The 24,810-nt window shown below is 39.6% G+C and overlaps 2 protein-coding genes across 2 annotated transcripts in view; one reads left to right on the forward strand and one right to left on the reverse strand.

Moving 5' to 3' along the window:
• The window catches only part of COL19A1 (collagen type XIX alpha 1 chain), a 329,506-nt gene extending 328,868 nt beyond the window's left edge, over positions 1–638 (forward strand). Inside the window, exons 49-50 of the mRNA XM_066252988.1 lie at positions 258–335; positions 511–638. Of these exons, the coding sequence (XP_066109085.1) occupies positions 258–335; positions 511–638 (206 nt within the window). The remainder of the gene's footprint in view (positions 1–257; positions 336–510) is intronic.
• Positions 639–9,768: 9,130 nt separating this feature from the next.
• COL9A1 (collagen type IX alpha 1 chain) overlaps positions 9,769–24,810 on the reverse strand; it is a 95,527-nt gene continuing 80,485 nt past the window's right edge. Inside the window, exons 37-38 of the mRNA XM_066253201.1 lie at positions 19,531–19,608; positions 9,769–10,300 (exon numbers count right to left, since the gene is read on the reverse strand). Of these exons, the coding sequence (XP_066109298.1) occupies positions 10,116–10,300; positions 19,531–19,608 (263 nt within the window). The 3' untranslated portion in view covers positions 9,769–10,115. The remainder of the gene's footprint in view (positions 10,301–19,530; positions 19,609–24,810) is intronic.

A 24,810-nucleotide genomic window follows, 5' to 3' on the forward strand; every position in this document is an offset into this window, starting at 1 on the left:
AGCATTTGACAAGTTCAACTTTTGATAGTAGTTGCATATTTCTAAGGTCCTCATTGCCTGTTGCATCTAATCTGTTTGATATGTAAGTTTAATATGTGGTTAATGCAGAACAGATAGCTAAAATAGAATATTAGCTATATGTTTAATGAACAATTTAAAAAAATATCCTAGACTAGGAACATAGTTTTTATTTGTGTTATGTTGCTGTAGAATTCTCTTACTTTTTATGTCCTTCTTCTTATATATCTCTCCCTTAGGCTACCGAGGCCAGAAAGGAGAAAGAGGGGAACCTGGAATTGGGCTTCCAGGAAGTCCAGGTCTTCCTGGGACTTCAGGTAACAGTGATACTTATCTTGGCAACACTAGCAAGCTCTTAAAATCAGGAACTATATCTTTCCCCTGTGGCCTCTATGTGTTGCTACTGGAGAAGTTGATAATCCATGTTGGTTGGAGTGAGGGAAAAAGAACCATATGTGATCTACCTTCTGATGGGGTCTTTTATTTCATTAGCTCCGGGTTTGCCAGGCTCACCAGGTGTCCCAGGTCCCCAGGGTCCCCCAGGACCTAGTGGAAGATGTAACCCGGAAGACTGCTTCTATCCTGTGTCTCATGCCCGTCAGCGGACAGGTGGGAAATAAAGTCACCTGAGGAAGACTTGATTTTTGGTGTTAGCTCCTTGCTGTTGGAGCTCTCTCAATATTGTCAAACCCTCATGGTATGTGGGTGGCTTTTTTTTATGGTGTAGGCAGACATTAAAAGCAACAATTTGAACCCTATTCCTATATTAATTGCTATATCAGCATTTTTTAACTTTTCCCCAAATTCATTCCATATGTTTGCTTCACCATTACTGATTTTTATTCAGGGTTTTCTATGACATACATAAGCGATTCTTATTGTTAGTTCTTCTTCAAGAGAAAATTACATCATATGATTTGGTAGGCTGATGATGAGGTACATGTTGTAGTCTCATCAACTTGTATTTGGCTTTTGATTTCTGAATTTTAAAGTTTCAGACTTATCTTGAGGTTTTCTTGGTATTTAAATTTACAGTCATTGCTAAAAATTTTATCAGTGTTTTGATATAGTGCATTGTTCCTGCTGAATGTTTTGTGACTACTTGTTATAGTTTAAGAATTCTTATACCATCCTCCATCCATCCTATTTATGCAGAGAAATAGATAGGCAATAAGAGTTTTACCTTATAACCTACATTTTGGAAAAAACAGGAGGCTGTTTTTCAGGGAGCCCCCAAACCCACCATAGCCAACTATTGAAATGACTTTGTTAATTCTGTATGATGAGCCCGACTCAAAGCAGTCACCGCCAGCATGACTATGAGCTGCATGGAAAGGGAGGAACGAAGTCCAGCTCTATATGAGCTCCACCAGAAAAGCTCAACATGGTGTTCCTTTCACTCAGTTTCTCAGTTGGGAAACAGAAAGTTGTTTTTCTAAGAGGTCTTTGGTGGCGAAGACACCAAGCTCTCTTTGGTACCAGCAAGATGTGTGGGCCCCTGTATCCATTATCCTTCTGACCTCATCACTCTCAGACTTTTAAGACAAGAACCAGGCATCAGAACAAAGAATGAGATTTGTAGTGATTGGAAAAGAAGCCCCTTCCCTAGAAGATGAATGTGTGGTGTGAGCAGATGCATATGGACAAGATAAAGCCCAGAAGCCCTTAAGAGAATCATATTTCTCCAAGAGCTGCAGCAAGAGGTACAGGGCAGCAAAGAAAAGCCATGGGACTGAATATGCAATGAGCACTCAGACCAAAGAGTTAACACATGCTTCAGGGGAAACAACAGGGGCCACAAAGGACTATGTCTTCTGCCAGGGAATGGAAGTACACCAACCAAATCACTAAATGCTATTTTTATTGCCTAACTATACATTATTTTGAGAAACTATGGGTTGAAAACAACTGATTTTCTAGAATGTTGGGCATAAGAATTTTGCTGAAATCTAAGTAATGGATCCCACAGATGCTGCAAGCATGCCACCCACACCCCTCCTGTCACAGAAACCAGAAGGTAACACCTCTTCGAGGAACAGTGCAGATTCCAATTTGGCCAAAGCAGACGAGGATGATTGCTTTTATCTGTTCATTGACAAATGAGTCTAAAAAGTCAAACCCACTGAAATCAGAAAAGCTGTGAACAGTTATGTAAGGAGTGTGACTAAATTAAGAAAGACTTGGCTCAAATGCACTCATGAATTGAACTGGTTTTCACTGTAGATGAATGAACTGCTGGTCAGGTGCTGTCTACACGGCTGTGCATTCATACAACCTTTTGGTCATTTCATATTGAATTAGGTTGTTGTATATTTCAATTCCAAGTTTATTTATTTTATTATCCAAGGTTATTTTATTTATTTCAAGTGTTTTTAACTTTAAATTGATTTTGTTCATTTTCTTTCCTGTGCAATACCGACAGTGGTGCTGGGTTTTTTAAACTTACACAATTGGAATATGTATATGCATTTTTTAGTAAAATGATAATTTATCCCCCCAAAATGTACAGAGATCTAAACCTGGTGCTATGTGTATATCTTGCTCTTTTAATTTGTTGAACTTTAATGTGTTGACTTTTCTGAAAGCTTACAACCTATCTGCCGCTCATTAATTTACTTGAATTTGTCATAAAGCTAAACATTTTATGTTTTCAAAGATTATTTTTTCATATTAATAGCTTGTTTATCCTTATGCCTCCTTGCTAATCCAGAAGTCTTTGTTTCAGCATTTTGATGTTTTCATGAACTTTTTTGCTGATGGTGATCAATGTATTTTCCTTTGTTTCCTTTGAGATGATCTTTTCATCTACATCAAAGGCTCAGTTCATTTGCTTGTGTTATAACTTCTGTTTATTTTAATTCCACAGAATATGACATGCATCCTTTTTTACAAATTGCATATTTAGGAACCTTTCTTTTTTCTAAATTCCATTAATGCTGGGCTGGTTGGTTCCTGTTTCAAGAATTTGGTTGTATTCAGATGATTTAAGTAGAGGAGAGAGAATACACTGGTATCTGATGTGTATTAGAAAGGAGAGCTGTCATCATGATTCAAGCTCATTTTTTATAGCTGACACATATGACTGAACAGACCTTTGGCAGAACCGTAGAACTGCGGCTGTGTCCCCGTGGGAATGGCCTCTCTCGCCCTGCTGTATTATTTATCACCCAACACTTGTTTCTGCCTCATCTCTGTACACATGATATGCACGGCTGGGTCCAGCTAATATAAAAACCAAATAAAGTAGAGATTTGGCATGTACCTAATTTCAAAGATAAAAAAAAAGAAAGTGGATAATTTAGTCCCCAATTAGGGGAATGGAATTCTTTCCTAAATAACTTGGTGGCTGCCACCTGTCTTATATCATTTTATTCCATTCCAAAGCATTTGTGTACTTTCACATAAATGTCAGTAATGTCCACAGCAGGAAAGAAGATTAATCCTGATTTATCTCTTGTTTGGACTCCAGACAATGTAAGTGTTTTAATATGAAATAATTATAGGCCATGATGAAAATTAATAATTAAAACTGTTTTTGGCCTATATGAATGACTATTTTGAATTCCTGTCAAACATTTTATACCAAGATAAATTAACACAAAATAGAAATTTTTCTGTGCAAAGAATGTGGTGTAACATCAACTAATATTTATAACCTTGGTAATCTAAAGATAAAAGGAAGAGTCATTCATGAGTTTGTTTGTTGTTCTTTCCTGCTGAAGACATTAGCCTTTTTTATTCATAAGCATAACAGAAACACAGCCAGTCTTAACATTTGAAATTTTTCATCTTATGATCAAAGTAACTTAATGATTTTTATCCTATATGCTTATTTCTATATTTTATGACAGTGTTAAAATTTTAAAATTTTAGTAACTTATATTATGGAACTTAAGTAATTATCTTAACATATGTTCTCTGTAAAAGTTGTCATTTGATGTTTGGATTATAAAATAATTTTTAAGAGTATGTTTTAGGAGTTAAAATAAGATTTAGCCTTTCTTCAGTCTCGTTCATTTGCTGAGAATATGTGATATACCTCCTTTTGTCCACAAGATGGTGTTTAAAAGCAGTTTGTGTCAGAACTGAACAGACTGGCAGAAATACAAGAGTAAAAATCACTTAGTGGACAACTAAATCAGGCCTTTGCCTTTGCACTTTTTTATTTTTACTTTTGTAAATAATTTAATTTATGGTTTTTAATTTAATTTTTTTTCATTTTAAGTATCTCTTTGAAGCAGACAAAATAACCTTTGATTTGTTAGTTCTTTCCATTTTATTTCTTCAGTGGATTTATATACCTAGTTATCTTGCAGATTTACTATTTGTAACTATAGTTTGGTATACTACCCTCATATTTTAGTGATTAACATAAAAACACCTAAAAAATCATCATACCTTTTATACTGGCTATATACTCTCTTTTGACAGACAAGTAAAAAACGTTTAGCTTAATACAAAAAGTTGACCATTTATAAAATTACATAATGTCTAAATCTGCATATTGTTCAAAGTACTTAAATTTTTACAATTACATTTATGTAATACTTATATTTTTCTAGCACTGTATCACTATTTACAAAGGTAAGATAAGGAACTCCATTTTTCAAAATACTATTTTAATGTTCCTGACATTGGTAATAATACCATGAGACTGAGAATTTCCAGGTTAAGTTACATGCTTAAGTTTTTCAATGAAGTCTCATAATATTTTTGCAGATATGTTCATTGCTCTTGTTCTTAAATTATTTCTCACAATTATTCATGTCCACTTTCCTAAGACAGTGTTTATTGTCATTGTTTCCCAATATTTTTTCTTCACATTCTCGTGATGAGGAATGCAACCCCACTTGTATATGATTTTCTCTCAGAGATTACACAGACTTCTAAGAGGAGAAGATGCAGAAAAGAACTTAATTTGTATTTTTTTATCCAAGGTGCTTCAAAGTGACAAGCCCTTTGAATTGTATGTATTTATTAGTTGGCTGGTAAAGGTAACAGTAATGACATTAAATTTGTTTAATCAATAAGAGTCTCAGGAAATGAGACAATGGATGTCTTCATTTGCATTGTGTGGCGTACCTAAACATTTTTCTCAACAAAATTATGCCAGAGTAACTAGTCTCTTTAGATAAATTGAATAAAGAGCAAGGTGAACACAGGGAAAATTAATTCAGACAAACAGACCCAAAAGAGCACAATTTTACCTCAAAGATAAGGTGGGCTTATACAACCAAAACCAAGTCTAAAAAAAAATCTAAATGGAAAAATGTTTTTCATGTTCAGGTCCAATAGAGAATGTTAAATGGTACAATCAAGGAATTAGCTGCTTCATGAATTTGTCAAAAGTGAGTACTACCAGTAAAGGAGGAGATTTCACTAAACTTAGAGGATAGTTCAATAAGTTTTAAGTTGGCAGAAAGGTATGTTACTTGACCCTAATAAGCTTATGGGTGTAAAGATAGTGATTACAACATTTTATTTTGCTGTATTATTTAAAGTATATTTTAGGGATATTTTTCACTGTATTGATACATTTAAGTTCAGATTGTTTTATGGCATATTTTATGACTATTTGTGTTAAAAATAACATTTTTCTATCTTACCTCATCAAACTATTTAAGATTTAATTCAACATACTTATGTTAAGTGGAACGGCGCTAGTTTTATTCTAAGTCTCACGTAGGCATAATGCTCTCAGGCCTTGATTCCTCTATATATTCATGATGCATAATGAGCTTGTTGCTTATCTCAGTAATAAAGAATGTGACCCTTAATCAAAGAACTTGAAGGTGCAATTATTAGTACTACGTCCACTCTTCTCCACCACTTGTGGCCAAAGTGCCGCACTTCAGTGGCATTCTGTCAGGCCTCGAGCACAGGAATGCTCCAGAAGCACTTACACACGCAGCATGAGCCACGCAGATGCCAAGAAACCTGTAAACTGGTCTGTTGCAGAGTTCTTGTGTATTGCCTGCTGGTAATTATACTTCTGTTTGTCACATGAATCAATGCTTAGTTTATACTAATACAGTTTGTAACTCATCTCCCTGGCAGCTCATATTAGTCCTGGTCTACAGATGAGAATTATAAGCAGAAGCAAAAGTCAGAGAGCAGGCAATCCTTTGCGACTTCTGTGCCACCAAGTGATCCCCTCTCTAAAACCATTCAGGACTCGGTGGTGTAGAGGGGCCTGAACCAGATCAGAAGTATTCAATCGACTTACTCATAAATCTAAGCTCTTCATCATTAGTAATAAAACAACAAGCAGCAAGAAGTTAAATACACAGCATGTTTCCTTAGCAGAAATTAATTACATCAAAACATGCCAGTGGATTTGTGTGTGCACTTATAAATTACTCACACAGCCCTTAACTGTTCTCATCCCAGGTCCCCTTAGATGTTGTAAACTAATGAGGTGCTCTCTAAGGAATATTTGTAAATCTTTTCACACACAGATTTTCACCTTGGAGGGGGAAGACACATTCCGATCAATTCCACAAAGACAGTTACTTCCTTGGAGCCAGTTTTCCTCCTTTGTTCTCTCTCTAGTTATTCTTAGAAAACTTGGTTCAAGGGCAAAATGTGAAGGCATGTTAAGGAAAAAGTTAGCATGGGTTGCCATGCATTAAGACTATTAATAATAATATTAAGACTAAAAATAAAGCAATCAGCACCCACTTTCTGATAATCTAACAGATATGGTACATTTCCACTAGTTGACCATTTAAAGAACATTTGAGTGTGTATATTTACAACCATACATTTGTACAGTTACAGGTTCTGATTTCATATTTACTGTGCCCGATGTACTTAATACTGCCATGTCCTAGGTCACAAGTTCACTAAAAAGGACTAAGCACACAACGGAAAAGTATTTAGTTTACTTTCTGAAAAAAAAGGGCTTGATATTGAACACAAATATTATTTTTAAAAAACATTTAAAAATCATTTGTGTTCATGGCCCATTTGTAAACAGCAAAATTACTTCTAGTAATTTTGTTCACTAGTATTGTTCACTAGTATTGTTTTTCTTATTATTGCTCTTTCACTCCTTTTACCACAGCTACCAGGAAATGTCAAACAGCAGTTTCCTTGATATTTGGTATGATTTCATGTATTTCTAGTGATCTTTCCCTTATATTGGTTTATTTCAAAATTATTATACATTAGAGACACCACAATAGTCACAAGTTAAGTAATAAATCCCTTTTGAAGTAGGGATTTCCATTAAGCTTATTTTAGGTTGCAAATAAATCAGACCTAACAAATGATGTTTAAGACTAGCAATAGTTGTTTCGTCAGCTTGAAATATATATAAAGGGTCTATAAATAATCAAGTCAGTTACCTAACCAATAAGACTACTCATTCTACTCTTCTGCTAAGCGGAGGTCAGTATCCCAAACCATGCCAGCAAATTTATGTGTTCATTCTGACAGAATTGATTTCCATGGTTCTTAACCAACTTGTCAGTACTGGGGATGAAAAGCATATGGTAATGCCACAGAAGCACTGAAAACATCTGCCCCCAAACCACAGGCCAGCTTCTAATCAACTTTAATTATTCACACACTCCTTTCTCAGCAAGGGCGTGAGCTGACACTTTATTCAACGTTTCAAAATATCTCAAAGAGGTTTTGAAGATTCTGTTTTGCTAGAGAGAGAGATTTGGTCTAATTCAATATTTATGAGCTCTTTCACGGATTGCTTTGCCGGGTGCTTTCCTAGCCTCAGTCAGGTACTTACTGCTTCTGTAAACTGTTTCACTTAACTGAGTTAAAGCCGATTGCTCCTACCATTGGGAATGTGCTAGTTTTACACAATCTATCTGTAAGTAGTTGTTTCCAATATTTCATGGGATCTATGGACCTTGTTGTACAGCCTTTTATGTATCACGTTTGTAAAACATGTGAATGAACTGTTCTTTGAAATTTTATTTTTCTTAATTTTCTTATGAATATTATATTATAGAACTGAGAAACATATTTGCAAGGTTTTTTTCTTTTGTTGTATTTAACTATGTCACTCCAGTTCAAATAAAACCGCCTTGGTGAACAAACAAGGCAATTTATTTGTATTTATTTGGTTACATGTCACAGTACATGTAAAAGCTTTGCTATTTATATAAAGATCATTTCAAGTAGGTAAAACATATCTCTATTTCTAAAAATTACTGACTGCACACGAAGGAAGGACGTCCTTCTCAGTGTGTGTGAACAGCACTGATCTATGCGGCCAAGCTGGATGCTCTTCTTCAGCACCCTCCATGCTGGAGGTGCAGAGTGGGATGCCATGAGCAGTGTGAAAGAATTCCACACACAGATTATATAATGATTGACTAGGCCGAACAAATAGGACTAAAATGTTTAAATGTATAGATTACACGGGTCCCCAAACTTTTTACACAGGGGCCAGTTCACTGTCCCTCAGACCATTGAAGGGCTGCCACATACTGTGCTCTTCTCACTGACCACCAATGAAAGAGGTGCCCCTTCCAGAAGTATGGTGGGGGGCCGGATAAATGGCCTCAGGGGGCCGCATGTGGCCCGCAGGCCATAGTTTGGGGACGCCTGGATAGAACATACACACAAGAATAAAAATGATATTAAAACAATCCTACTACAGCCCACTTCCCCTTGAGAGAATTGAGTTCCACAAACTAACTGGAGACACTGACTATTCTGAGCATTGTGCTATGCCCTGGGACAAGTCACTCATATGCACTGTGACACAATGAGTGTATTAAAGCTGATCAATAATTTATATAGATGATGATAAAACAGCAAGCCAGTGGGCCAATGTGATTATGTAAAGTGCTTGAGTGGTCAGGCAATACCTAGTTTATTGATAAGAATGCAGTGCTTCAGCTGAGCTGCCTTTATGAAATGTATAAGAAAAATGGTGAAACGGGATTGTTTTTGCAGCAGGGAAGTTCCAAATCAAAGGCAGCTAGCAAACCATGGAAGTGAAGACAGCGGTTTGTCACCTAGGAACTGAGCAAGACTAGATTTAGGGGATCCATCTAGTCTCTGAAATAGTCTGCAAACGTGTTTGTACACATGCATGTGTGTGTTTGTCCAGGGTATGGGTCTATAGCTTTCATTAAAATTTCAAGAAGGTCTACGAAGCTCCCTGCCCCCCATCACACACACATACATACAAAGAATTTCTGTCACTGGGTAGCACCTTTAAGGGAACAGTAAGGGCTTTTTAATTTCTCTGGAGAACAGAACACTAATATAAACATATACCTAGAGAAATACCAGCAATTTACAGTCTTTAATGTATCTAAATAAGTTCAGTGACTTCTTTTTTATTGAACATGATTATTTACAAGAAAACATGCAAGATATTAAGAAACCATATTTATTTCTTCTTGGATACAACTAGAGATGTTACCTCAAACCTTTAAAATAAATAATCTCATCAGCAAATCTTATGCATGGCAGGATATTAAAATTCCTTCTTTACTTTCACATAGAGGAGCTCAAAATATTAATCGGTTTGGGATACAGTACAGTTCCCCAAAAAACTCGGGCTGAGCGTGAAAACCCACACGTGCTGTGAGGAAATCATTCCCCGTGGCACAGGGCTCCCTGCCACTCCAGAGAGAGCACGTCGACAGGGATTTTAAGCACCAATTCTATTGACTGCAGCGGGGTTTCTTCATAACTAGCCTGTGAGCCTCTGGATAGCTGCACAATAATCTGAGAACATCTAAATAAAAGTGAAAAGAACTGCGACTGAGGTAAACCAAACAGCTGTTTTGTTTATTGGCACAGTGGCCCGCGATATATCACGTATGTATAGCACACTAAAGTTCAAGATCCTGGGAACAGGATTATAAACTTATTTAAAGGGAGTCTTTTTTGTTAGTTTGTTTTGACCAATGATTCTGCTGTCTCCCCTTCAAGGGAAAGTAAAGCAGATGTATTGAATAGCACCATGGTTCTAAATGTGATTGTCAAGTAGGACTTCGGTAGTAACGTTGAAGGTAATGCACTGTCGTCTCTTGCCCCGGCTTCGGGAGGGTGTCTTTCTTCCATGCTCCTCCGCTGGGGTGGTCTCCGCAGAGAACCGTGCAGCACTAAGCCCTTCATGGGTCTGGCCCTTTGCTAAAGGCTCGCTGACCAGCCTGCACAGTGCAGGAGGCTGGCTCGCAGAAACCAGCAGGACCAGGAGGGCCCGGGGGGCCGGGCACACCGGGAATTCCTGCCACCCCTGGAGGGCCTCGCTCTCCATCTCGACCATTCCTCCCATAGCTGGCAGGACCTGGATCACCTAAAACACACAAAGAATTGCAATGTGAACAGGAGAACACTCAAGGCTGCAAACTGGCCGAAGGCACTAGACCTTGAGGCCCAGCAGCGTGTATCTAGGAGCTTTAGAAAATGATGGATGATGATAGTGATGATGATGATGATAAAATTCCTTCATTGAACTTGGGTTTCTTAGAAATTGACAGTGGAAGGACCTCAGCATCTCTAACCCACATGTCCATCTGTACGGCTGTGCTGTCTAGTATGGTTGCCTCTAGCCACCGGTCTGTTGAGCACTGAAATGTGACTAAGTCAAAATGAGATGAACTCTAAGCATAAAACTCACCTAGACTATGAAGGCTTAGTATGAAAAAAATGTAAAAGATTTTATTAATTATTTTGTATCTATGACATGATGATAGATTTTGAACACCGTGGATTAAACTATATTATTAAAATTAATTAGACCTGATTCTTTTGACTTTTTTTAATGTAGCTAATTGGAGATTTTTTTTTTTAATTCCAAAACATTTTTATAATTTTATTAAATTTATTCGGGTGATGTTAATAAAATTATATAGGCTTCAACTGTAATTCTATAGCACATCATTTATCTACTGTGCTGTGTGTTCACCACCCCAAGTCAAATCTCCTTCGATCACCATATCTTTGGCCCCCTTGCCCTTTATTACGCTCCCACCCCTGTTCCCCCCAAGACCCACCACTCTGTTGTCTGTGCCTGAGTTTTTGTCTCGTTTGTTCACTTCTTGTCTTCAGTTTTACATCCCGCATACCATACTTTTTCCATCTGACTTATTTCAAAGATTTAAATTACACACGTGCAGCTGGCAATCGCGGCCCCCATTACAATTCTTTTTGAATAGCACTCCTGTAACAGCATCCCTTATTTCTGATAGGTGGTCGATACCCAGACAGGGAGAAGTCGCTCAGTGGTTAGAAGAACAGGCTTTGGAGACAGAGGGCTCCCAAGTGTAGCTCTGCCATTTGTGGATAGGGTGACATGAGCAAGTCACTAATTTCTCACTTTCTGATGAGATAATGCCTTCCTTATAATTAAACTCTTTGCCTGAAAGCATCTGATAAATGGAGACTATTATTATACTTATGAGGACAGTAATAATTAATATCTTTACAAAATTGTGTTATGCACCCTACAAAGTTCTTTGACATTTTAAACCAGGGCCTACACTGACGGGAACGTCACCCAAGTCCAAGTCTCACTTCCTCCAAGGCATTTCCTCCCTTTGTCACGTTCAAAGTTGTGTGGTTCCCGCAGGGAGGCCTGACGAGGAAGGCTTTCTGCTGATGCTCGCCCCCTCCGACCAGCGGTGCTCTCACACCATCACTGCAAAGGTGGCCGTACGTAATCGGTGCAGAACAACCTGTACATGTGATGACCACACAGCTCTACGGAGACCCTCCTACCATCTCAGTCGTCTCACTGTGGCCATCCAGCCAAAGAGACAAAAGCCAAATTTACATGTTCAATTACACATCTGCTTAGGTTTGCTTCTCTCTCAGAGGTGTTTAGTTTTCCTTTTCTATTTTAGTGGTTATGTTACATATGTTTCTTGTTGGTCTTATTATAGTGGGCTGGCTGATCATATTACACATACCTCATATACCTTTAGAAGGAAGGTAGGTTAGAGATCTTCTTTTACATATAACATCTCATTCTCCCCAGGAGGCTTACAGCATAGATCCACATAAAGCAATGTTATTGGACAAAATGTTAATAAGTTTTAAGAGAATACTTTAGACAATGTCCATCTCAAGGCTGTAGGTAAGCAGAGATGTAAATGATTTCCCCTTATTTATTTCACAAGCTTTCATTTGACTATTAAGTTGTGATGAAGCCAGTGATGGTATGTTTCCCTCTAAAGAGGAGGCGCCTGGGAAAGTTCCTCTCCTCTCTCATCCAGAGCCTCTATAATGAGGCTTTGGCAGACCGTGCCTTTAGCAGAGCCTGTTCAGATCTCCTCACATTGGGGGCATTTAAAGGGAACTCTGTGTGTGTGTGTGTGTGTGAGAGAGAGGGGGGGGAGAGAGATGAGAAGCATCAATTGTTCATTGCAGCACCCTGGTTGTTCATTGATTGCTCTCTCAAATGTGCCTTGACCGAGAGGTTACAGCACACCGGGGGGGGGGCCAGCGACCTTGGGCTCAAGCTGGTGAGCTTTGCTCAAACCAGATGAGCCTGCGCTCAAGCTGGTGACCTTGGGGTTTCAAACCTGGGTCCTCCACATCCCAGTCCTACACTCAACCCACTGCTCCACTGCCTGGTCAGGTGGAAGGAATTTTTTAAGGCTTAAGATATTGGCCAGAAATAACTGCATATAAAAGGTGATTTTCATGCATCTTATCAGTAGCAATACCAAGTCAACCTTAAAATCAATCACGATTAGGAGGAGAAAATGTCCAAAGGAAAGACTGAGAACCAAATGACCACAGGGTCAAAGCTGGTATGTAGGCCCTGGCTGTTTGGCTCAGCGGTAGAGCATCAGCCTGGCGTGCAGGGGACCCGGGTTTGATTCCCGGCCAGGGCACATAGAAGAAGCACCCATTTGCTTCTCCACCCCCCCTCCTTCCTCTCTGTCTCTCTCTTCCCCTCCCGCAGCCAAGGCTCCATTGGAGCAAAGATGGCCCGGGCGCTGAGGATGGCTCCTTGGCCTCTGCCCCAGGCGCTAGAGTGGCTCTGGTCGCGGCAGAGCGACGCCCTGGAGGGGCAGAGCATCGCCCCCTGGTGGGCAGAGTGGGCAGAGCGTCGCCCCTGGTGGGCGTGCCGGGTGGATCCCGGTGGGGCGCATGCGGGAGTCTGTCTGTCTCTCCCCGTTTCCAGCTTCAGAAAAATACAAAAAAAAAAAAATTAATTAAAAAAAAAAGCCGGTATGTAGGTTGGGGTTGGCAAACAGCAGCCCATGAACCAGCTCTTACTTTTCCAACTGTTCTAATTAGAACACAGCCATGGCCATTTGTTCAAATTGCTTCGGGCTGCTTTGGCACAACAGTGGTAAAGCTTAGTAGCTGCAACAGAAAACCCATGGCATTAAAGCCAGAAAATATGCTCCTTTACAAAAAAATGTCTGTTGGCTTCTAATGTCATAATGAAATGCCCCGGATTAAGAAAGTCCCACTGTCTTCACTAGAAGAAAACTGATTGTACAAGTGTAATGAAAAAGGAATGGATAATAACACTCCACATGGGCTTTGGCAGGCAGCAGGGAGGGATAATAACACTCCACATGGGCTTTGAGAGGCAGCAGGGAGGAGTGAGGCCTGTGGCAAACTGGAGGTGAATGCCAGCAGTGGCCTGTGTCATCTAATAGCTGCCAGGAGGGAGCAGGGGTCGGTACTGCCAGAATCTCTCAGAATTCTCAAGAGAAACTAGGAAGCAGAATTTTAATATAAATATCTCTCAATTTATAACATTAGGAACTAATTCAAAATTCTATTTAACATTTGAAGAGTCAGCCTCCTGCCTAAAACCTTCAATTTAAGGAGATTAATTCTCTAATACACAAACTGTTAAAAAAGCAAGAATTTACACTATAGATTTTTATGTTTATGGCTCCCCATTTCAGCACATTCTAGCAAAAGAGCTTTCTTCACTTGCTGAGTTCATTTCAGATGAGTCCTGCTCCTGCTTTGATGGAGGAGTTGACAAAACCAGTCTCTCTAGCCTTGATTTACTTTATAAATAAGCTCATCTAGCCTATTACTCCTTCTGGCAAAGACAGCAAGTTACCCTTTAGAGCTTTGGGTGATGTTACCATCATCATCATCACCCACACATAAAATGCCTACCCTTTACCCCGCACTATGCACTGTGCTCATTATTGATCCATTTTCCTCGTGTGCAGCCTGAGAGGTAGGGAGGTTAAACAAGTGTCCATAATCATCTAGCTAGAAAGTGCTGGAGTTAGAAACAAGGGCCCTTAAGCATGCCCCTAACCTAACTGTATTTCCATACCTGTTGATCTGCTAGCTCTGCTCAGGGTGTGTGTGCTCACGCATGTGTGCACATTACTTTTTGTTTAATTCATTGGACCTGAATTGCCAGAAAGTAGAAAGAGGCACAATAGCCAAGGGTTAATAAAAATTTCTTCTAGAGCTCTACCTATCATAAGACACTAAGGATATTTTTCTAAGGTTTGCCCAGTAGAAATGGCCAGAGGGAAAGTTTTAAAAACCAACCTTTATGACAGATTATTGGTCTCTGGTGAGTCCTGACAGTAGCCACTTACTCTCAAAGGTGCTCCAAAATTATTGTGTGAGAGCTTAACTTGGGAGTAAAACAACATCCCTGCCCAAGTCATTCAAGAAGTCCAGCAGCTGCATTAACAAGTATCTACAAGTTACTTTTCAAGTCTTAGGAAGAAGAGAAAGTAGAGATCTGAAGTGTTATTCTGCTTTGCCTGCCTGGTGTGTATGTTAGCTACACCTGCTGCCCAATGACTACACAGCGTTCTGAAAGACTGATAAAAATGGCATTGCCAAACATTTCATGAGTTTTTATACCGAATGTCTATGTCATTCTTTGTGTCAACACTAGAGGGTAGTCAAGGTACATTGATGGAGGCCAAACTCCACTAGAACAGGCAAGCTACAGAATGAACGGGACTGTTTTTGTAGACTTCAAAAGAAAAAAAAAACACCTGCAAATAATTTTAAGTATTAAAGTAGGGTATTTCTATATTAACCCATTGGTTTTATAAGATTTTTTTATGTGCTGGGGTCTTCCTTGTATTTCTCACCATATGCTGAGCTTGCTTTTGTGGTGTATGACAAAGCACATACGTTTAAGAAATTGGTGTAAAGTGGTTTGTTTACGGAAGAGTCCCACAACCAAGTGAAATAGCTTCAGCAACAGAAACACTATAAATGACTACTGCTAACCCTATGCTAAGCTGAGTGTGCCCTTTGCTTGGGCTCCCCCACGCCCATGCGATATCACCGGGAAAGCTCACCTAAATGCAGACGTTGTCCAAGGATCCTAAATAGCCTAGTCATCTAGTGAGGCCCGGCACAAAGCCAGGGCCACCCTCCACATCCAAAAGCAGAAACGTGCCTCAGCTCACAAGTCACAATGCTGGTGGCCACATGCAAGTGATCTTCATTTAACTCCTTTCCTTCATGAGTTTGAATGCACATGGAGGAGGTCAGGACCCGTTATTAAAGATTTTTTTTTTTTAATCCTCAGAGAGCCAAGGAACTCATTGCAAAGTTCAGTGGCAGCAGGAATAAGGACGACCCAACCAAGTGCGTGACACCACTAAAGGCCTCTGGTGAAAAGCTGAAGGTGGGGCGAGGGGTTGAGGAGACCCTGAAGTCCGGGGGTTCTCACATGATCCACACAGCTCTGTGAAAGGGGCAGAAAGGGAACCAAGACACTAAGTGGTTAGGGGACGTGCCAAAGTCGGGTTAGCAGACATGCTGGTCAGGTGGAGTGGCGTGGCGAGGACAAACTAATCATATAATTGGACAGCCAGCCACCATTTTGTCTAAGTGAACCTGGATGCAGGAAGAATATATTATATATTTGCCTCCATCTCTTAGTACCTGAGAGAACTTCATCATGACATGTGACCTTTATAAGACTCTGTTTCCTCAAATATAAAAAGAGGAATAACAATAACAACAGCTAAACTGGCAGAATGTTTGCCACATGCCGGGCACTATTCTAAGTGCTTTACATGTACTAATATAAACATAGGCCCTCCTAAATAACTCCGCTGAGCAGGCGGGTTACTGTTCCCATCGTGCAGAGGAGAAACTAAGCCCTCAGAAGTAGAGTGGCTGAAAGTGAGGAAGAAAACAGTGTCCACACCCTGGCGGCCTGGTTCCAGAGCCCAGATTTCTTACATATTTGCCCTGACTACTTCTGACTGTGAGAAAAAACAAATCGGATAGAATATGTGTACTTTTTAAACAACAGAGCACTGCAGCCAAAATGAGAGTCAATGAAATGGTTTTAATAATAACCTATGGTTTATATTTGGCAATGTATCATTGCAACCCTAAAGGGCCATGGTAATACTTAACCCTGAACAAAGTGACGGATATGAAGGGAAGACAGAGAACTAAAACTGTCCAGAAAGCACAAAGGGATCCTGATAATCAATAAGTAATGAAGGTTTGGTTTCATTTTATTTTCAATTATAGCAGATCTATTAGCACAAAGAAAAATGGCCAAATGATCTTCCTCTATTCCATTTAAGAGGGTTTAAGTTGCAAATCCAACAGAAGGGGCAACAGAAAAGGTTGTAAAATACCTTGTTCTGCAGCCTCTTTCTTTTAGGTAAGCTATGTATTTACCTAGAAAGTTCCAGAGAGCTCCTGCATACAGTACTATTGAAGGTTCCTCCAGGTCCTAAAGCCCTATTACAATTATGTTTGTTAGAGACAAGCAATCACATTGTTAATCACATTCCAAGCTCCACCAGGGACATTTAAAATGGTCCAGCCTCTCAGTGGACAATTAATCAGTGAAATAATTTACTGCCAGTCAGTACTGTGCATTTGTGATATGGAGTCGGAGAAGATTTTTGTGGAAGTGAGGTCTGAGATGCCGAGGTGGGGCTGACCAACAGAGGAGGGGCTGGTCCCTGCCCCCCCCCCCCCTCGCCACCGAGACAGGGACAAAAGGCTGCAGGGGCTTTAGGAGGGGCCGGTGGACCCCAGTCCTCCTCCATGCACCTCAAAAAGCACAAGTGGATTTATGTTAATGGCAATATCAGTAACATTCCTTGAGCACTTACTGTGGCCAGAAGCTATCACTTTACATGGCTGGATTTCTCAGAATTACGCTATCATAAATATACCATTATCACTACCGTATAAATGGAGAAATTGAGGCATAGGGCAATTAGGTTACTTGCCCAATGTCGTAAAGCTAGTAAGTGACCAAGTCAAGATTTGAATCTGGGATGTCTGAATTGTGGAGGCCACCCTCCCAACAGCCCACTTGCAGCCTACTAGCTTTAGAGGAGGAGTGACCCCAAAAGCTCTTGGCCGGGAACTTGACGGACCTGGGAGGCTGTCTGCTGGATGTAGTTGCACAAATAAGAAAACGAGAGCGGACCACGAAAAGCCCGGGGCCTGAGCCTCAAAGAAGAAGATAAACATGGCCCTTTGGGTGCCTGTGTGCTTCTGAAAGTTAGAAACTGCATGCTCTGAAAGTTAGCCTTAATTTTTTAAAAAAATAATGTCAAATATCCTCTCAGTGAGGTCACAGAAGCACAGAAAAAGAAAGACCAGGTTTCAGAGGGGCACCGGGAAGGGAGGGGCCAGGGCAAAGGCAGAAGGGAAGGGGCGGGGCTTAAGAGTCCTGAGAAACGAAGCCCGCAACATTTTTTAACAAATCCAATTTAAGTTTGACTTAAAATATTAGATCCAAGACCAGCTGAAACAAATTTAATTTTTTTCATAGGGGAGACAAGATGATGGCGGGGAAAGCTGCCAATGGTGAGCTGGCCCCACCTTACCATTCTGCCCGTACAAGGATGTCTCCTGTACTGAAAAGCACATCAGCCAGGCCTTATTTTGGCAGAGTGATGGCCCAGGAGCACATGTAAACCCCTTCCAGTCTGACTCAGGGGCTCCAAGCGGTTACTGAATATGGGGGCTCATGCGCCCCCTGGGGGCGGCCTGAGACACTGCCTATACAGAGCTAGTCCCTCAATCTTCCATTAAGCTTAAAATATTATCAACAGATTTTTTGAAAGAGTCATCAGAAACCGTAATATATTTTTGTTATAGGAAAATCTTCCCAATAGTGCAAGTCACTGTTTCAAGAACTGTTAAATGATTCAACAAAATAGGAGGAAAAATTATCAAGTTTTACTGTATCTCTAGAGATAAGTAAATTGTAATGATGGTATTTTATCAGCTTTAAAATCTCTTGTTGTAACCATTGATAAAAAAGAAAAGCACTCAGTAAATTCTCTTTCTTTTTATCTCTTCTAAACTTCTATTAATGAATTCAGACTTATTTCAAATATTCTTCTCTTGGTCTCATTTGGCTCCAGGTAGATTCCTTCTTTTTCCAATCACAAAAATGGATCAGTTTGTGAAAACGCCTTGACAGGCCCACAGTTTTAGAAAGGCAGTGTTTGAGCTGTCTCCAAATGTGTTCCTATTTTTTAAACATATTTTAAAGAGAGAGCCATCCCCAGGAGCAATGAAATGTATAATTAGAAAGCAATGATATTTGGGGCTGCAATTATAGCCATGACTGAATCCATAAGCCTGTGGCAGGATTAGAAAATGATCATTTCTTTTTCTCAATTCCCCTAAAACAAGTCATTCAAATCCACTGTGGAAGCAGCACCACCCTTTTCTGCACAACTCCTGTCGCCCGGACTCTCCGCAGCTCCAGGGCTTCGGGAGCCGTCCCGCGCAGCCGCAGGAGAGTTCATTGTAAGGCACCATGTTCTTCACGCTCTGAAACTGACTGCCTTCCGGTTCCTCCACGATGCCTCCCCGTCTGGGATTGTGTGACACTTCCCAGGGGATGAGTGTGTAGCAGCCTGGGCTCGGGCGACATAGTAACCAGTGTGTAAAGAGGGAACAGATGCCCAGTGAGAGAATCCAGGCCCTCACACAGAGGCTACTTTGTCGCCTCCGTTGACACAGCAGTAATATGTGGCTTGTGTGTGGCTCTCTGGAGTTATAAGTAGGGATGTTTCGGTTTATTTCTTTCTGTTTTATGTATGTATGAATTCATGCATGCATGTATGTATTGGATATGGGTTTATGGAGGGTCGGGATGTTTGAAACAGGAGCTTTTAAAATAAAATTTCAGTTACTCTCTGTACAACCTGAATAGTTTGAAAACTTGAATAAACTTTCTGTTGCTATGACTTTCAGTTAAAATTATAAAAAACAGGGAACTATCAACTGGGTTTGAAATGGAGAGGACTCCATTCATTCAGAAATTCATAACAAGTGCATAGGGCTAGATCAATAATTTTTTAAAGCATCAATTTGAAAGATTAGTATTTCATGTGCTGACATATATTTTCTCACAAAGAATACAGATGTGATTTAGAGATAATTTAACTCTTCATTAAAGTTGGTCTGGAAAAATTGATGCCAGCCATTCTTGAGTATCATCACATGATATGCTTAAGTAATTAAAGAACATTTCTTTAAAATATTATCTAGTTCAGCCTACACGTTCAATACTAATTTCTCGACCTCATCCAACACACTGCCATACAACACACTTACCTGGGAGACCCGTCGCTCCAGGCAAACCCTTGGCGCCTCTTCCTGGAGGGCCACGCTCCCCTCTTTCTCCCAAGTCACCTGCATTTCATTAGAGAAATGTTAATTTTTTATATATATCTATGAAAACAAATTTCTGTAATTTTAAACTTTAAGCATAAGCCCAAGTTCTGAAATTGAGAAGTCATTAAAGTTGCCACAAACTAGATTGTAGCAAGGCAAAAATCAAGTTAATTTTAATAACAGATTTAAGGGGGGAAAATCAAACAATCATATTCATTGATGCTGAGAGACATTTGAAAGAATTGAACACACATTCTTGATGCAATGGTCAATAAAATAAGAATCAATGGCTACCTACTTAACTTGAAAAAGTACATTCTCTCTCAACCCAAAAGCTAGCATGATGCTTAATGAAAAACATGATAAGCAGTTCCACTACACTCGTTATGAATATGCCCACTTTATCACTATTATTTACCATTTGGTGTGAGTAATTAAAAATATCCATTTCAGGTGATAGGAGTATGTATCTTAAACCCTGGAAAATCAACTCAAAATCTACTACAAACAGTAAGATAATTCAGGAAAGTAGCAAGATGCAAAATTAATATATAGGAATCAATCATTTTCATATAGACAACAACCAGTAAGGAGAAGTGAAATAACAATACCTACTAATAACAGCAATTAAAATCGTAAATACTGGGAATAAGTTTAATCCAAAATATGCAAATCCAACACAAAAAATACTTAACTTTACTAAAAGATACAAAAAGACTGGGGAAATGTTTTAATGCAGAACAAGGTCAACATAAACAGTTGTCAGTTCTCCCTAAGCTGAGTTTTCCTCGTGATCTCAATAAAAATACAGAGAGGTGATTCTGAAGTTTGTATGGAAAAACACATAAATCAGAATAGCTGGAAGAACTCCAAAAAAGAAAAGCAACTTGAAAGGAGTGAATCCTACACAATATTAACCATTAAAAACCATTGGGGGGCCCTGGCCGGTTGGCTCAGTGGTAGAGCGTCGGCCTGGTGTGCGGGGGACCCAGGTTCGATTCCCGGCCAGGGCACACAGGAGAAGCACCCATTTGCTTCTCCACCCCCACCCCCTCCTTCCTCTCTGTCTCTCTCTTCCCCTCCCGCAGCCAAGGCTCCATTGGAGCAAAGAGGTCCGGGCGCTGGGGATGGCTCCTTGGCCTCTGCCCCAGGCGCTAGAGTGGCTCTGGTCGCGGCAGAGCGACCCCCCGGAGGGGCAGAGCATCGCCCCCTGGTGGGCAGAGCATCGCCCCTGGTGGGCGTGCCGGGTGGATCCCAGTCGGGCGCATGCGGGAGTCTGACTGTCTCTCCCCATTTCCACCTTCAGAAAAAATAATAATAAATATAAATAAATAAATAAAAACCATTGGGGGACTGGTACATGAGTAGACAGACCTGTGAGGCAGAATAAAAACTAACTCTAAAAACAGGCCCAAATACATACAAGAATTTGGTTTCTAATAAAGGTGCATCTTAAATTGGGAAAAAGTTGAATAATTCAATAAATAGTGTTGTAAAAGTGGGTAGCCTACTTGAAATAAAAAATGTTGGACATATTCCTCATGCCACAATCCAGGATAAATTGCAAATGTATCAGATATTTTAAATGTAATTTAAGAACCAGAAGAAAACAAGGGAGAATTATTTTATAACCTCAGATTCAAGGTGGCCTTTTTGTTATGGCAGAAAGAGTTTTAACTCTAATATGAAGAGTCCCTGAAACCAATACAAAAAGGCAATGATACAATAAAAATAAACAGAACACATGAGCAAGAAAGTCAGTAAAAGGAAATAAAAATACTCTTAAATGTGTTTTAGAAATCCCTAACTTCACTCTCATAACAATTAATGTGAATTTAGAATGACAAAGATGCTATTTTGACTTGTATGATCAGCAAAAATTCCCAAAGTGTAATTAAACATATGCTAGTAAACTGTGGAAAAGTACACTATTACACATTGCTGATAAAAGTATAAATTGGTTCAGTCTCTTGGAGTGTAATCTGAGAATATTTATCAAAAATACAAATGGAGGCCCTGGCCGGTTGGCTCAGTGGTAGAGCGTCGGCCTGGCGTGCAGAAGTCCCGGGTTCGATTTCCGGCCACGGCACACAGGAGAAGCGCCCATCTGCTTCTCCACCCCTCCCCCTCTCCTTCCTCTCTGTCTCTCTCTTCCCCTCCCGCAGCCAAGGCTCCATTGGAGCAAAAGATGGCCCGGGCGCTGGGGATGGCTCCTTGGCCTCTGCCCCAGGCGCTAGAGTGGCTCTGGTCGCAACAGAGCGACGCCCTGGAGGGGCAGAGCATCGCCCCCTGGTGGGCAGAGCGTCGCCCCCTGGTGGGCGTGCTGGGTAGATCCCAGTCGGGCGCGTGCGGGAGTCTGTCTGACTGTCTCTCCCCATTTCCAGCTTCAGAAAAATACAAAAAAAAAAAAAAATACAAATGGAAGTACCATTTTAGCCAGAAATTACACTTCTAAGAATTTATCCTAGAGAGATAGAGCTTATGCTGATATTGGTACAAAAATAAAATACATGCAGTGGTGTTCACTGCAGCCTTACTATAAAAGCAGAAGATTGAAAATAATCCAAATGTCCATTAAAAAGTTAAATACATTGTGGTACTTCCACAGAATGGAATACTATGCAGCTGTGAAGAATCAGGAGGGTCTTTGAAATGATCTCTAAGACACTGTTAAATGAAAAATGCAAGGTCCAGATTACTGAGTACAGGACAATATGATTTGTTTATTAAAGAATCTAGGGAAAATATACTATATTTATATGGTCTTGCGTATCATTGTTGGTAAAAATGTGTAAGAAATTAATAATAGTGACCTAATGCAGCAGTTCTCAACCTGTGGGTCGAAAATACATATTTATTATACATATTTATTATACAATACATTTTTAAATAAAATATGTATTTCTACCGCTGACCTAATGGGAAGAATAAAAGAACTTCAGCAAATGGGAGACAGGGGTGGCAGAGAAACTCTTTACTAAATATGTATATCTTTTTATACTTTTTAAAATTCTTGAATAATTTAGATTTAGTATTACCAAAAAAAATTAATGAATTTCCAAAATTTAAAGTGTGCTCTCAAAAGTACCTACATTTTCCTATGGACTCATTATTTACATAGAATATTCTTTGGAGTGCAACCAACCATGTGTCTTTGCAAGTAAGTTGACTAAATTTAGGGAATCACAGTCACAGAGCAAAGCTGCATTAATCACCCAGGCCCCTGCAGAGACCAAACCCAGAAACTTGGCCTCATTAACCAAGTGCTCTAATACCTTATTTAATTGCTCCTAAATGACTTCTCCTGCTCCTGGGACATGGCATTATTCTACTATCTCATTAGTCTAGTATTATGGTATTTTCTACACTTTAAAAAAATACAGTGGTATTTTGTAATGAATTCTATACATAATCATTTTTCCCAAACATGTGTCAGCCCAACCTCATTAAAAGAAAAGGTCTTTGTTATATTCTAAAAACCGAAGGTACGTATAGAACAAAAAGAGGCAGCATGTCTGTATAGCCATCGATGCATTAGTCAGTCAGCTATCTCAAATGATGAAGGAATGTTTAGGTAGTAATCGTACTTTTGATTTTAACTGTGAATGTCCTTGGGTGAGTATTTCTTATGATGAATAGACTACATTTTCAAAACAATTTAAAGGTATAGAAATACTGTGTAAGGATACAGAGCTCAGGATGAACTCATATTCATATAAGCTAGTTTTTCTTTCACACTCTTCATCAGGGTAGCCTTATTGTATGAGGAAGCTATGACAATTGGCATTTTTAAAACTAACAGCTGAAGCAAGTACTCTTGTTAACTTAGCAATTTAAATGTCATATCACTATAATTCTGAAGACTGGCAATTAGAAGAGAATCTTTAAATGTGCTGTATTTTTTATACATAGGAGATGAAGATTATAAATTAAAATGCAACCCTCTGACAGCTAGTGGAAGTTAGACACATTCCAGCGTGAAGCCGCGACAGCTTTAAGATGGTGCTTGCAAGGGAGAGGAGCACAGCGCGGTGGTGATGCTGTGTTTTGGTGATCGGTCACAGGAGAACACATTTTAGATAGGTTTCAAGACAGCCACATGTCAAACTGCCACTCCCCTGCCCGGTCCTGTCTGTCACCAGGGTTCATGTGCTCTTTCAAACCTGCTCAGGCCTTCTGGGTGTTCGAAAAGCAGCTCAAGGCACTAAATAAAGGTCTACCTTTGTTAGCCTACAGTGTCAGGAGATACATAAAAAGAGTTTGTAAAATCAGCTTTAGATAAGGTATGAAAGAAAGTATGCAGTTAGGGTAGAAAAACAGCTCATTATTGACGGAGTGGCTAAACCCAAATAAATTCTCTTCACTCCATAGTTGCTATTTATTTCACGTATGTGAAAGCTATAATTGATGGTCTATCTTCTTGCGAGCAGCTTATTATTTTTAAAAGTGTTAGTCACAGCTGAGATTGTACTTTCTCAAACCTTCATTTACATATTGACATGTCTGTCTGACTCACATGAAATAGCTGAAGAAATACACAGCTTTACTCATAAGGACTTAAAACCAACCCCTACCGTGAACATTTAAAAATGGTATTTATGACACGGAACACTGAACACTAAGGAAAGTGAACACAAGGGCAGTTAGATGTCTCTCTTGTGAGAATACATATAAAATGTGCATAGTGCATGGGCCTTGGTCCTAACGTGTTGGTGTAATATTATTTAAAACATGTTGATGAGAAACAAACAAAAATGGATATAAATGACTACTAAGCTTTGAGTCTGATTTGAGACCTATTTCTAATAGCTCTGATTGAAAATGTTCCACTGTGTTTTTCAGAGTAATTTTTTAGGAGAAAAACAAGGATTTAGATAAGATACAGCCTGAGCTATTAGAGCTTTAATAAAACATTTCTTTTGTTATTTATGTGCCAATTTCTCTAGAAAAAGAAGCTCAAAACGACAATATGGCAGGACAGCTAGGGCAGGACTCATCCTGTCCCGTCTTTATTGGGCAGAAGGAAAAGGCAACACGTGACAATGACATATATCCCTTCAATAATAGGCTGAACATTTATGTCGTAAATGGTGTGTTTATTCTCAGGGGAAATTCGATCTATAACCTTTGGATAGTAAAACATTTTATGTTTTTTATTAAATGCCATTGTTCATGTATGTGGTGGGACAAGAAAGGTCAAGTCCAGTTACCTAGAATCAT

Source organism: Saccopteryx bilineata, chromosome 1 (assembly GCF_036850765.1).
Source record: "Saccopteryx bilineata isolate mSacBil1 chromosome 1, mSacBil1_pri_phased_curated, whole genome shotgun sequence".
NCBI classification, from domain to species: domain Eukaryota; kingdom Metazoa; phylum Chordata; class Mammalia; order Chiroptera; family Emballonuridae; genus Saccopteryx; species Saccopteryx bilineata.